Source organism: Phocoena phocoena, chromosome 6 (genome assembly GCF_963924675.1).
Source record: "Phocoena phocoena chromosome 6, mPhoPho1.1, whole genome shotgun sequence".
Lineage (NCBI taxonomy): Eukaryota > Metazoa > Chordata > Mammalia > Artiodactyla > Phocoenidae > Phocoena > Phocoena phocoena.
Genome location: NC_089224.1, coordinates 92,410,504 through 92,422,972, shown reverse-complemented (window position 1 = coordinate 92,422,972; position 12,469 = coordinate 92,410,504). Strand labels below are relative to the sequence as shown.

The 12,469-nt window shown below is 46.4% G+C and overlaps 1 protein-coding gene across 2 annotated transcripts in view; it reads right to left on the bottom strand.

The window, feature by feature from the left end:
* Positions 1–12,469, bottom strand: part of LOC136124125 (PALM2-AKAP2 fusion protein) — a 269,905-nt gene that overhangs the window by 19,301 nt on the left and 238,135 nt on the right. For both annotated transcript variants that reach the window (XM_065878539.1, XM_065878540.1), the window contains one exon: positions 9,129–11,523. In XM_065878539.1, coding sequence (XP_065734611.1) covers positions 9,129–11,523 — 2,395 coding nt within the window. The remainder of the gene's footprint in view (positions 1–9,128; positions 11,524–12,469) is intronic.

Sequence of the window (12,469 nt, the reverse complement as noted above, 5' to 3'; positions counted from 1 at the left end):
GATCACCAGAAAGAAAGGGGCTCAGACTTGCATTTTAAATTCCATTTCCTCCCAATACAAGGGAATATCCTGCCTGTCAGATCCGGAATCCATGGGCTTGTATGGCTCCAGCTATGACCCACACACCAAGAGCTAGTCCCTGGTCCTTTCATCTCCTCCTTTGAAGGCCCCAGGGGTGGGAGAATGCAATGATACGAATCTTCAGATTATAAGCCTAGCTCAGAAATGAGAAACACCCCTGCCTGGTGACACAAGTCTGAGAAACTTCCAAATATTATTACATCAAGGTACGGTGGGATGTTGGATGAGTTGTCGATATTGGATCATTCCTCTGAACAGAACTGGAAAATGAAAACTGGAGAAGGAAAGAGTTTTGCATCTGCAGGGGAAGCATAGCTTAAGACCAAAAAAAGAAAAAAATTTAATTAAAACAGTAAGGATAAAAATCATGATAAGTAGCAACTGCTCCGCCAAGATCTTTTGGTTAAACACATTTCTACCAACAGTGAGCTCAGCTCTATGAACATTATCACCCCCCTCCCCAAAAAAGAAAATATTTTCACGGTAGTTTGTAATTTCACTGTCACCCTACATGCTTAATAATGGCCTTTGTTTTTTGAAATCACAGCTGACTACTGAAAGCTAATTCTTGAACTCTGATTTTATATGAGAAACTTTAATTCTAAAGAAGTAACTATGAATAAATCTCAGCTAGGACTAGAAAGCAATTTTATAAAAGCATGTTGTATCATTTACATCAGGGCTCCAGTGGCTGCAGAAGAATAACTCATAAGTAACTCTGCTAAGGTTTTCTAGGTCTTTTCTTAGAACAAAAACTGCAGTAACGGGACTTCCCTGGTGGCGCAGTGGTTAAGAATCTGCCTGCTAATGCAAGGGACATAGGTTCTAGCCCTGGTCCGGGAAGATCCCACATGCTGCGGAGCAACTAAGCCCGGGCACCACAACTACTAAGCCTGTGCTCTACAGCCTGTGAGGCACAACTAGTGAGCCCTCGTGCCACAACTACTGAAGCCCGCGCGCCTAGAGCCCGTGCTCCACAACAAAGAGACACCACCGCAATGAGAAGCCCGCACACCGGTCAAGGAAGAGTAGGCCCCACTCGCCGCAACTTAGAGAAAGCCCGTGCAAAGCAACAAAGACCCAATGCAGCCAAAAATAAATGAATTAATTTTTTAAAAACCTGCAATAAAAACAACTCTTATTGGAAGCCTTTTGTGCACCAGGCACTGACTGTACTAACTTACTGATGAGGTTGGTACTATTTTATTCCCGTTTTACTGATGAAGAAACTGAGGTTTAGAGAGGTGAAGTCAGTTAGTTACACAGCTAACAAGCAGTGGAGTCAGGATTCGAACTTCAGATATGAATCCAGAAAAATGACTGCCACATTTAAGCACATGTTTAATTCTCCTTGACCAGCTTTGGTATGAATTTATATTTGAGTAATGAGAAATAAAGACAGAGAGACTTGAGAATACCTGTGATGTCAGATGCATACGACTTTTGGGGAAACCTTTGACCTTTACATTCAAGGTCATGAGAAATAAAATACCATTACATGTAACATGAATGTGTTCTTTGGTGCTCTAATGGCCTGTCCTGTACCCTCTCCCCACCACCACCCCTAGTCCTCCCCCCGTAAGTAGCAAGTAGCTTATTTACAAAGATGAAATGGCTCTGAAACACCAATCTCCCTAGGGAAGCTCACGGCGAGTTGCCATGGTTAGTAAGAGACTGTCATATCCTGCCCTAAACTCCAGCAGTCTCGGGGGCCATCCTGCTCCCAGGCCTGGTTTAGATTAGCTCACATTTCTTACCAGGCGCAGAGCAGGGATCTTACAAGAATTAGGCCCTTTGATCACCTTTTCGTTCTCAGCTCAAGACTGCATGTTACTTTGTATGTAGGTTCACACAGCTGGGCAGTTGAGTCTGAATTTTTGGAAGCAGCTCTCCTAACTTGGAGCATGGGGTAACCAGGCATCGGTAAAGGGCAAGTAACCAGGCCACCATGTGATGTCCCCAGCAAAGCAAGGGACAACCCAGACGCTGTGTGTACCAGAAGACCCAGCGCAATCAGCAGTGACAGCAGACGCTGTTACAACACGGAATGGTAGGAAGTGTTGTTCTTCTCCAAAGTTCTACGTCCCAGAAGCCATGACCATAGGCTTGTCACAGAAGAAAGAGCACAGTCTGTATCTTCTCAGGAGTGAAGGTGATGGGTTTAACCATGACAGTTGCCCTTTTCAAACCACTGAAGGCAATGTCCAGAAAGAACTTTGAATTCTGGAACTTGAGAAGTTCTGACCTCACCGAACACCTTCAACCTTCACCCCTTGCCGAACCCTACTTCGACCTAACCTTTTCTTACCAATTCCTTCCCAAATGGCATGTGTTTTTAAAAATGAACATATTCGCTGGGTTCAGATAAATAAAAATACAGGGAGTTTCTGATCCAAGGCAGAAGGAACAGTCTTAAAGAGCAAAGGAGAACAGCAGAGAGCAGACATGGTGTTCAATGACCACCAGTAGATGCATTTGGCCAGCGTTGGCCCTACTCCACCAAACCTGGTCAGGTAGTGGAGTGAACACTTATCCCCGCGCATCCTCAAATTAAGAAATGGATTCCTTGCTTGAGCTCCCAGTCCTTTCAACGTTTTCAGGCAATGAGCTGTCTCCAGAGTGAATGACTGAGCTTCCTCCTGGGGCATGAACTTTCAGAAAGAATTCACAAAAGCATCCAGGCTAGATGGCTGACGTGGACGATGCCAGTCCCTCGCCATCTGCCCAGATCTTTGGACAGCACCAGCAATTTGACTGTTGTAGTTTGGAGCACTGAAATTAAGTTCTGAAAGCACAGAGGAACCATTAAAACTAAGTTTTATCATAACTTATTTGGCAGCAAAACCCGAGGTGAACCAGCATGAGGTTCTTCTTGGTCTTTATTGATCCCATTTAATAGAACAAACTCTAAGTTTCACAGCAGAAATCGAATTTGATGACAGGTGCAGCCCCAGACTCCACTGGGTGTGTTCAACAATAGTACATGCGTTGCATTGCTTTTCTAAATAATGGTATGGACACTTTACGGCCTTTCTAAAATCAGAAAAATGTGGAATATATCTGGTCTCAAGAGTTTGGGTAATTTGGATTCTATCCTAGATAGCTGTTGGGAGGGTTACATGAGAAAATGAGAAAACTGTGTGTGAATTATAGTACTGGGCTTTAAGGTCTTGGTGAGTTGCAGCTACTGTGATTATACTTCGGTCACCAGAGAATGTTCAAGGAACTTGGCGGTATACATAATCATCTGTAGGATACTCCACGTTCAGCTTTAGAACCTTCACACAGCCAGCTGTGCTCCTATAAGATACGCAATTTGTACCTGCCTGCAGCAAAGGGAAACACTGTACACTCCTGAAGAAGCGCTCTCTCTTACCTGGGCCTGGGAGGGAATCCTTCTGTCAGTCACCCTCACCAACGTCTTCTACTGTGGAGGACTGAGGGCATCTCAAGTGAGACTTGGCCTCATTCAGCTCTAATTCACGTGGAACAAAGGCACCAAGCTCTGAATACTGTGCTGATATAAACATTTTTTTTTTTAATCTAGGAGTTTTCTTTGTGATATTGGGAGATAATGAAGGGAAAATAGACCCAGTCAATAAGCTTTATACTAATGTAATGAACATCACATGTGCAATCAATTCAAACTGACCACAGAAGTCAAAACACCTTGGAAATCTTATTTTTATAAGATGTATAACTAACATATCTTTCCACATATTAAAAGACCTAAACAGACAGGTTATGGGACTCAAGACCCACATGTTTTCCTTGACCGCTGTCCAGAATGTCCCACTGGGCAAATTGTCTGACTTGGTAAATCAACTTGACACCTGGCATGAAAATGCAAACTAGTTCCAAAACCTAAGCTAATCATCACCTAACTAACTGGGTTTCTCCGGCCTGCCTAGAACTTGGAAGTGAAACCAGGATATCTAATAATAGACACAGGCACTAAAGAGAGAACTGTCTGCTGATACCCCTCCTATGAAAAGGCATTTTAACAGGTCTAAAGTGTAACTTCGGTAAAATGTTCGGGTTTTCCTCCCAAACTCATTCCTCAAGGGCGTTTTACAAAAGTGCGTGGGTTACACCTTCAAATCAGGCTTGTGCACCTGCCTAAGTGCTTCTTTTATTCTCTACTTCTAAGTACCATCCAGAGGAGGCCCACGTGTGTTCATTCTTGGGAGCAGGGCCTCTCCCATCACCCAGGGCACTCGTCAAGATGGCGGCCGGCCTTTAGACGTACATAGAAAAAAAGCCGGTGGAATGGACTCAGGAAAGCAGGAAGACTTTTAATTCATCAATTCATGCATGAAGGCAGGACAGCTCGGAGATTTGTGGAGATAATTGCCCCTTGGAAAATCCTCACTGGCTTCCCACTGACCGCAGGATAAAGTCTAAACTCTAAAACCTTTGACATGATTTACATAGCTCTTCACTGTCTGGCTCCAAATCAACTGTCTTTTGTTTTGTTTTAAATCTCTTCCTTTAACCCACCCTAACTTTATTTAGGCACCTCAAACATGCCAAGTTCTCTTCCTCTGTAGGTGCCCTTCCTTCTAACTGGAACGATCTCCCCCACCGCCTGAACCCAACCCAACTCCTTCAACTCAAAACTTAATGATAGTTTCCCAAGAAAGTAAGACTTTCCTTATCCCCCAGTGAGGCGGTCTTCCTTGCTCTGATCTTCCACAGGTCTCCACGCTTCTCTGTTATGAAACTGCCACCTTTCTTTGATGTTTCTGTTACTGAACTATAAGCTCCCTGAGGGCGGGGACTTTATCTGCCTTGTCCACTTCTGTATGAACAAATGCCACACGAACCCTATTTAAGTGGACCTTCTTCTGTTAAAAGTCATGCAAGAACCAACAAGATTCAATTTCCATATAATTTTTCCTAATAAACGGTCTTTGAAAATGATTACATCCTTTTAAAAATAGAAATCTCAGCATCTTCCATCTCGAAAGGCAAGGGAACCAAAAGCAAAAAACAAGTATCTTTTCAACACCTGGGAAATGGTTGGAAAGCACTTCTCTTTCCTTATCACACCTTGGCTCTCAGTGGATTTTATTTGCCTTAAGATTTCAGGATTCCATCATGTCACCAGCATAATTTCTACCAGAGGAGATGTTAAAAATTATATTTTTCACCACCTAATATCAAATTGTCACTCTGTGTCATGCAGTGAGCCAGCTGAGTCACCTCTACTGGCATGAAATGAAGAGTAGTACAATAGGAACTCAGCAACATCTCCATTCACAAAACCAGAGTTGGAGCCAGCAGTTCTGACCCCGGCCATGAAAGGTCCGGTTTGGCTGCTAAGAGTGATATGTCAGCCTCCTTCCTGATCACGAACTTGGAAGCTGGCTGGCTAAGCATTACTCTAAACGTTTCCAGGCATGGATAGAAAAAAATTACCTTTTGCATTCAGCTTCTTTCAATCCAGGTTGTAATTCTGGGAAGCCCTGCCACCTACTTTCAATGTTCTAGAGGTAAATGTGAAGTGAGCCGCACACACGTTATCTATCATGACTGTGGTCAATGTGACAACCAGACCCAAGCAGGGTTCAGACTTGCATGGATGAACTACCATCTTACTAAAGGAGCAGAAAACAAACAAGCCTATGCGGATGGGATATGGGGGAGGAGATCAGCATTAGCATAGGAGGAAGTATGGGAGAAATCGGTATGGGGCTACTGGGATGCTGAAAGCAGACATTAGGACTCTGTCCTGTTTTAAGCCTGGCGGGAAGCATGACGGATCACAGCAGGTCAGGGAACTAGAGGAAACTGTGGAGATGTCTTCATTTTTGTTTGTGTGCTAGAAGTAAAGTATGGAGCAATAAGGTAAGGGGTTTAATTAGAGATGGAGTGAAGAAAACTGAAAATACCACTGAGCATATGCAGTGTAGAGAGGGTTCTATAATGAAATAATATAAAGGGAGGGCTAGGTAAGTGGAGCCAGCTGTAACTGATAAGAGAGCCATGGAATCCTGCCTGCCACGTGAGCAGAAGTTGCTGAGATGCCTGCAGAAACTTCCTCCACCAGTGAGGCTGCAGGTTCTCATGAAGGCCCTTTACAATCACTTACTTGTGAAGCAGGCTCCCCAGACTGGGCTGAATTCAAGTGGTACCAAAACATTTTTTAGGATACCATATGGAAAGCCCAGCTGGCATCTCTGTGCCAAGCCGTCCCACAACAAGACTTTAGAGTGAACTCGACAAGTAAGGATCTTTGGGAAAAGCCAACCAGTCACTGTTCAGCACAGACAAAGAGCCTCTTCTGAAAGTTTTCTTTGCCTCAAACACTCAGCTGGCCATTGCTCCATGACCTGAAGGCATTAAAAAACATATCGAGAGGGGCTGCCCTGGTGGCGCAGTGGTTGAGAGTCCGCCTGCCGATGCAGGGGACACGGGTTCGTGCCCCGGTCCGGGAAGATCCCACATACCGCGGAGCGGCTGGGCCCGTGAGCCATGGCCGCTGAGCCTGCGCGTCCGGAGCCTGTGCTCTGCGACGGGAGAGGCCACAACAGTGAGAGGCCCGCGTACCGCAAAAAAAAAAAAAAAAAAAAGCATATCAAGAAAGTCACCATGCTCTGCCTCTTCCTGCTCCCTTCCCTTTCCTTCCTGAATAATTTAGTCCAAAAGCTATTAGGTGGGGCTGAACAAGATGAGTGTCTGCAGGGAGGGTGGGAGGAACCCCAGTGGTCCAGAGTGGTGTGCTGGAGCCAGAGCAGGGTGGGAAGGGACACGGGTGACCCAGCACAGGATGTTGGAGCCCAAGCTGGGTGAAGAGGGTGTTGGTGACAGGAAACAGCAGTTGCCACCCAGAAAGTGACACTTGAACCCATGTTTGGTGAGGAAAATAGTAGATTGGTTCTATAAGGGGGGAGGGGTTTGATCAAATAATAAATATATCGAGGGTAATAGGAACGAGGTACCTTGTTGTCAAGGAGGAGGTTACAAATACGGAAAGAGAGAAGATGAACCGAGTGGTATTGGAGTAGAATTAAAGGTATCAGGGTGAGCTCATGGTTTTCAAGATAGGTAGGTAGATAGATTGATTAATCAATCAACTGACAGATAGAATGTGTATAGATTCTCTAATTCTGACCATTGAGAGTGCCTGAGAGCAGTGCCTATCCAACAGCAACGAGCACATCAAACACTCAGACTTTGGTTTCTAAATACCACTCTCCACTAAAAGGAACTAAATGCTCTTTGTTGAAAAGGCTGATTTCAGGGTTAGGAAAGTATAAGACGAGATTGGAACATCTTGTGGCACCAGAAAGTAAAGATGTGCCCAAAGAAAAATGGGGACATGTCAAAAGGACACTGAAGTTAGCCTGAAAGGGCTCCTGTGAACTATATTTGAACAATTCAGGATAAAAATAACAACAGAAATGGATTATAACCCACTAAATATAAGAGGAATCCATGAGACCATCTGTCATAGATAGATAGATAGATAGACAGATAGATTTAAAGTCTGAAGAGGAGTGAGATAAAGATTACGTGGTACCAAAGCATCTCACCACAAAATATTTGTTAATTACAAAGGGGAAAAGTAACTATTGTACAGAAACCCTCAATCAAGCGATCAAAATTAGCATCATGTGAAAAAAGTTAACATCTGTCCCCGTAATGGGACAAGCTGACACCACGTACTACCTGACTGGATGCTGTAAGAAGAACAAGCATGAGTTCTGTGGTATTCCTACCAAACACGCATAACCTGAACACAATCATGTGAAGACATCAGGCAAACCCAAACTGAGGGACATTCTACAAAATTGGGGGTGTTCAAGCACCATGTTGGCAATTTACTCTTAATTCAGAATAAAAAAGATATTTGTATTTAACTAGGGAACTTTCCTTTAGCTTTGAGATTATTTCAAATTTAAAAGTTAATAATGGGAAGAGTTAACTTGTGTTATTATACATTTGATGGAAGCCAAGTGTCAATGGGCTTAAGATCTGGATGGACCAAGAGAAATGCCAGTAATTATATGTTAAGGCAAGACTTCTTAAATTATCTCTAGTGAAGGAACAGTTTTTCTGCCCAATCTATTATGGACCATCCATTAAAAAAATACAAAATCCCACACTTTCATTTGAGGACACTATCAAATTGCTCCAAGAGTTTTCAAATGCTTACTCCCTAGGTCTGTACTTCGCATGGATCAGGAATAGTCATGAACTAGCTTGGACCACACCTTGAGCAGCTCTTCTCTTTGGTAGGATGTGTGGTTCCCCAAGTGCCATCATGTCCAAATGAGAAACAAAAATTACTCGTCACGGTGTTATCCCTAATAGTAGCAACAATAATTACCACTGTAATTAACATCAACCATCTATACAAAGTATTCAAGATAGGGACGGTCCAGGCAATGGGAGAAGATTAGAGGACTGTCTTTACATATAGTAACTCAACTTCTCCAAAAGGGTCACAGGACACAAATAGATGCGACCGCCTTGATTCCAAAGTAATTGTTTTATGGTGACTTAAAGAAAGATGTAAGGAAAGACAAATCCATAAAGATCAATTATACAGAAGATGGACCAAAACATCTTCTATGGGTCCATCTGCAACACCAAGCCATTCCTGTCACTGCTGGGAAGACACTCAGCGTTCAGAAGGGGTTAGGAGAAGACATCCCCAAATCAGATAGGTTTGATTTAACTACAGATACTGACATCAATACAGTCCACCCAAGGGCCGACTCTGGGCCACACACAGCCTCTCCCTCAACCAAGAGAGAACAAGTCTCCACAGTAAACCAAGACCACAGCAGAAGGACAAGAAAGGAGCAATCACATCCTTTGGGAAATGGCAAACACCATCTAGGCTCAGGGTTCTTCCAGAGGACACTCTGACACTCCCAATGTGTGTCTCCGAACACTGAAATCCCCGTTCCAGTGTGCCCCTGACACCGATTCCAGCCACACACAGAGGAGGGTCCACATATATACAACCCTGAAAGCTGGAATCAGCAACACCGATTTCTGCAGCATCTGTCTCTGGTCCGTGGCACTCCACTTACCTGGAGCAGTTTTGTAGCACGATGTTCGGGAGGGCAGTGATGGAGCATTCTTTGCCTTGGGGCTCTGGGTACTCTGCAAGACCTGTCTCTGCCTCTTCAGCTCCTCTTCCCTTTCTTGGGCTGCTCGGATCTCTTCTTCGATCATGGACAAAGTCCGCTGCTTCCTGGACCTCAGCTTGAAGGGCCCAACCATCACATCGGACTCTTGAGTGGCCAGGAGTGAGGCTGTGCTTCTCAACTCAGCTGCCTCTGAGTACTTGCTGAAGTAGCTCCCTTCCAGTCTGGTCTCCTCCATGTTTATTGGGCCACTGGTCTGCACTGCCGGCAGTGGCTGGGAGGGCCCCCTTTCCCTGAGCGCCCTGTCTTCAGTAGGCAGAATCTTTGGCAATACATCCCTTTTCTCTTGAACAGGGGAGGACACCTGAGGTGGTTCAAACATGCTCTGAGGCTTCTCTGAGCTGGAAGCCCCAGTTCCAGCTTCCTCCAGACTTGCTTGAGGTCCCTGCTGTTCTGCTCCACCCTTGTTGGTTTCAGACACAGCTCTGTCCACTTGCTCGGCTATGGCTTGTTGAATGGCATTCTGCACCAGGAGACCAGCCTGATATTCCAAGGGGTCATCAACCGATGGAGAGTCTCCCAGCGTGGACGAAGGGGAATAGAAACCATGATCACTGAATGACTTGGAGACACCTTCTCCTCGGCCCTCTGAGGGGTTGTCAGTTTGGGGAGTCTGGGGCAGAGAAAAATCAGCCAGCAAATTTTCCTGGAGGGCATTGGTTGTCTCATTGGAGGCCCCACTGTCACTGATGTTGTCCATGCTGAAGTCATTGGACAGGGTCTCCAGGACGGTGGTATCCTGGGACCTCACCGACAGCTCATCCAAGCCGGAGTCAAGTTCCTCTGGAGTCAAAGAGACATTGACTGACCTTGAAAACTGATCCAAAATCCCAGGTTCGTCATCTTTGACCACGGTGAGGACAGCCCGGGCACTTGTAAACTCGCCATCCTCTGCCCACAGTTTGGATAAGGGCCCGCGTTTGGAGGGCTCACTGTATGGCCCTTCCTTCCCCTGAGGAGCTGTGCTGCCCTGGCCCCCTCCTCCAGCAGACTGGCTCTCCAGGGCACAGGGGGCTTTCTGTGCCTTAGCGGCTGAGGAGTCTTCGGGAGGTCCCCCGACAGAAGCTGGTCTCGAGATGGTCAGTGTCTTGTCTGAGTTGACTGGCCCCAGAGGTCTGTAGAAGGGCTTGATGGAGAAGAGCCTGGGTGTACTCTGGCCCTTGGCCACTGTTTGCCTGGAACTCTCCATCAGCTGGAACTGTTTGCGAGCCGCGGAGAAGTCTATCTGCTCCGTGACGATGTCCTCCTTTGCGCTGTCAGTCACGCTGGAACGTTCTCGGGAGGAGGCAGGGGCCGTGCCGAGCTGCGGCGCGGCCGGCTGCCGCCGTATCAGCAGCTGCTCTTGCTGCGCCCTCCTCTCCTTGCGCTCCTTGTACTTCTTGTGCGACTCCAGATGTTCCTCGTTCAGCTGCTCCTCGATGGTCTTTTCCTGCGGAGGGTTCCACCATTTGGCGGCGATGCCAGGATTCTTTTTCACGGCCTGACTCCGGATGAGTTCTCGCCTCTCCTTTTCCAGCTCCAGCATCTCTTCTGAAGGCCTCACTTTCCTGACGCAGTACTGTTCTTTTTCACTCTCGTCGTCCTCAAAGAGCTTGGAGGGCTTCTTGTCCTCGTGGAAGGCACGCAGCTCGAACTTGGCTTCCTTCTTCAGCGTGGTGAGCGTGAACTCTCCGTCTCGGGAGGAACACCGCGAGCTGGTGGAGGAGCTGGGGCTCACGGGCACCTGCAGGCTGTTCCCCAGCAGGTCTCTGGGCTGGTCGGGGGGGCGGTCGTTGGCTCTTTCACCCTCTGCCATGGTGTCAGAGGTGCTCTGATGGAGCTCCAGGGGAGGGGGAGCCTGCCTGCCAGCCACTCTCTCGGTGGGTTCCGGCTGGACGGCCGTGTGGGCAGGTGGGCTTGGGCTGCCCACCAAGATGGCTGCTCCAGGCTCTGGGGAAGACGTGCCGTTGTAGGTTCCGTCCACAGCAGAATCACAGCAGCTGGCCTCCAGCACCTCGTCTAGATATCGGATCTCTCTGGCCACATCATTATCCAGAGATTCATGGTGATCAGCGAGGAGGCCATTGTGGGGGGGTGAGTAGAAGGGGGAGGGGTGGTCCATGGAATGTGGAGTCGAGGTGATTCCGGGAACACTCTTACATTCTGCAACAGAGACCTCAATTTCCATGTTTTTGCGATCTGGGGGAAGAGGGCTGGTGGCAGGCTCCAGGGGATTGCCACTACAGTTGTCTCTCTCGTTTTTTAGCCGGATATCATCCTCGGAAAGCTCGGGAGCCTTCTGGGAAAAAGAGAAAAAACAGAAGTCAGGGTTAGAGACCACATCGCTTATGGATATGAACTTCAGACATTAACTGATAACTAACTGGAAGGAAAACTGAAACCACAATGACAGGGTCTTTTGAATACAAGTTTCTCTTCTAAAAAATCCTTTATATATTCATTTTGTTGCAGTAATGGGTACCTAAACCTTCTCAATTTTACAGGTTCCGTTTTGTTTACCTGGTGTCCAGAGAACTTTCAATAAATGCTAGTCCCGTTTTTACATTTAAAATTAAATTAGGGGGACTTCCCTGGTGGTCCAGTGGGGAAGACTCTGCGCTCCCAATGAAGGGGGCCTGGGTTCTATCCCTGGTTGTGGAACTATATCACACATACATGCTGCAACTAAGAAGCCTGCATGCCGCAACTAAAAATCCCACATGCTGCAACTAAACATGCCGTAACAAAGATCCCGAGTGCCGTGACTAAGACCCAGTGCAGCCTAAATAAATAATAAAATAAATATTTTTTTAAAGTAAATTAGGATTTGGATCATCTGATGATATTGCTCAAATAATTTCTAAAGTGGGGCGTCCCTGGTGGCACAGTGGTTGAGAGTCCGCCTGCCGATGCAGGGGACACGAGTTCGTGCCCCGGTCCGGGAAGATCCCACACGCCGCAGAGCAGCTGGGCCCGTGAGCCATGGCCGCTGAGCCTGCGCGTCCAGAGCCTGTGCTCTGCAACAGGAGAGGCCACAACAGTGAGAGGCCCGTGTACTGCCAAAAAAATAATAATAATAATTTCTTAAGTGGAAGAGATTATATAGCAATTGTATCAGAATTTTTCAAAAAATTTCATAGCAAATTTCTGCAGAAATGTAAGAGAACTATTTGTATGTCCCCAACTATAAAAAGAAGGTCGTTTGGCAGGAACAAATCTTGAAAACATGATTCTCAGCCAGATGT